This window comes from Nicotiana tabacum, chromosome 20 (assembly GCF_000715075.1).
Source record: "Nicotiana tabacum cultivar K326 chromosome 20, ASM71507v2, whole genome shotgun sequence".
Lineage (NCBI taxonomy): Eukaryota > Viridiplantae > Streptophyta > Magnoliopsida > Solanales > Solanaceae > Nicotiana > Nicotiana tabacum.
Window position 1 is genome coordinate 117,803,807 of NC_134099.1, and position 1,241 is coordinate 117,805,047.

Sequence of the window (1,241 nt, forward strand, 5' to 3'; positions counted from 1 at the left end):
ACTAGTTATGAAGCCAAGTATACTTTATTGGAAAGAACTTGTTGCGCCCTAACTTGGGTCTCCCAGATGCTTAGACATTATCTGTTGGCCTACACCACATATCTCATAACCAGAATGGATCCTCTAAAGTACATATTCCAAAAACCAATGCCCACGAGAAGGCATGTCACCCGCACAGCGATGAAAGCTCGAGCCTTGGCAGATCATCTAGCTGAGAACCTAGTTGAAAATGAATACCAACCCCTGAGTAGTTACTTTCCAAACGAGGAAGTTAATTTAGTTGAAGTAATTCCAGAAGACACCAATGCTTGGAAAATGTTCTTTGATGGAGCTATAAATGCAAAAGGTGTCGGTATTGGGGCAATTTTGATTTTGCCCACTGGTCAACAATATCCGACCACAACCCGACTTCGGTTCTTCTGTACAAACAACAACGCTGAATATAAAGCCTGCATTATGGGTATGAATATGGCAGTTGACATGGATGTGGAAGAATTGTTAATCATAGAAGATTCTAACTTGATTATTAGGCAAGCTCAAGGTGAATGGGAAACTCGAGACATCAAGCTTATCCCATATAGGAAAAATGTGGAAGATCTTAGCAAATGGTTCAAGTCCGTCGAGTTCAGGTATATTCCTCGATTCCACAATGAGTTAGTTGATGCACTAGCTACTTTGGCCTCAATGCTGCCGTATTCGGGCAATATTCATATTGACCCATTGGAAATCCAAATTCAAGAAAGACATGGTTATTATAATGCAATTGAAATTGAACTAGATGTTCAGCTATGGTACCATGACATCAAAAGGTTTTTGAAAACAAAGTAACATCCCGAGCAGGCTAGTGGAGATCAAAAGAGAACCATTAGAAGGCTTGCTAGCAGTTTCTTCTTGAGCGGAGAAGTCTTGTACAAAAGAACTCCAAATTTGAATCTTTTGAGGTGTGTGGATACCCAAGAAGCTGTAAAGATCATGAATGAAGTGCATTTAGGAGTATGTGGCCCCCACATGAATGGATATGTCCTTGCAAAGAAAATCCGTTGGGCAGGTTATTACTGGATGACCATGGAAAATGATTTCTTTAGTTTTATCCGCAAGTGCCATCAGTGTCAGATACACGGCGATCGGATTCATGCACCGCCTTCAGAGTTGCATCCTACGTTAGTACCTTGGCCGTTCATTGCTTGGTGTATGGATGTCATTGGGCTGATCTAGCCAAAAGCTTCAAATGGGCACAAATT

The 1,241-nt window shown here is 41.3% G+C and overlaps 1 protein-coding gene across 1 annotated transcript; it reads left to right on the forward strand.

Moving 5' to 3' along the window:
* Positions 1-468: 468 nt before the first annotated feature.
* LOC142174511 (uncharacterized) lies at positions 469-828 on the forward strand. Its single transcript, XM_075240317.1, has one exon. The coding sequence runs from the start codon at positions 469-471 to the stop codon at positions 826-828; it is 360 nt and encodes a 119-aa protein (XP_075096418.1).
* Positions 829-1,241: the final 413 nt, after the last annotated feature.

Coding starts and splice junctions, on each gene's coding strand:
- LOC142174511 (XM_075240317.1), top strand. CDS start 469: ATGGCAGTTGACATGGATGTGGAAGAATTGTTAATCATAGAAGATTCT.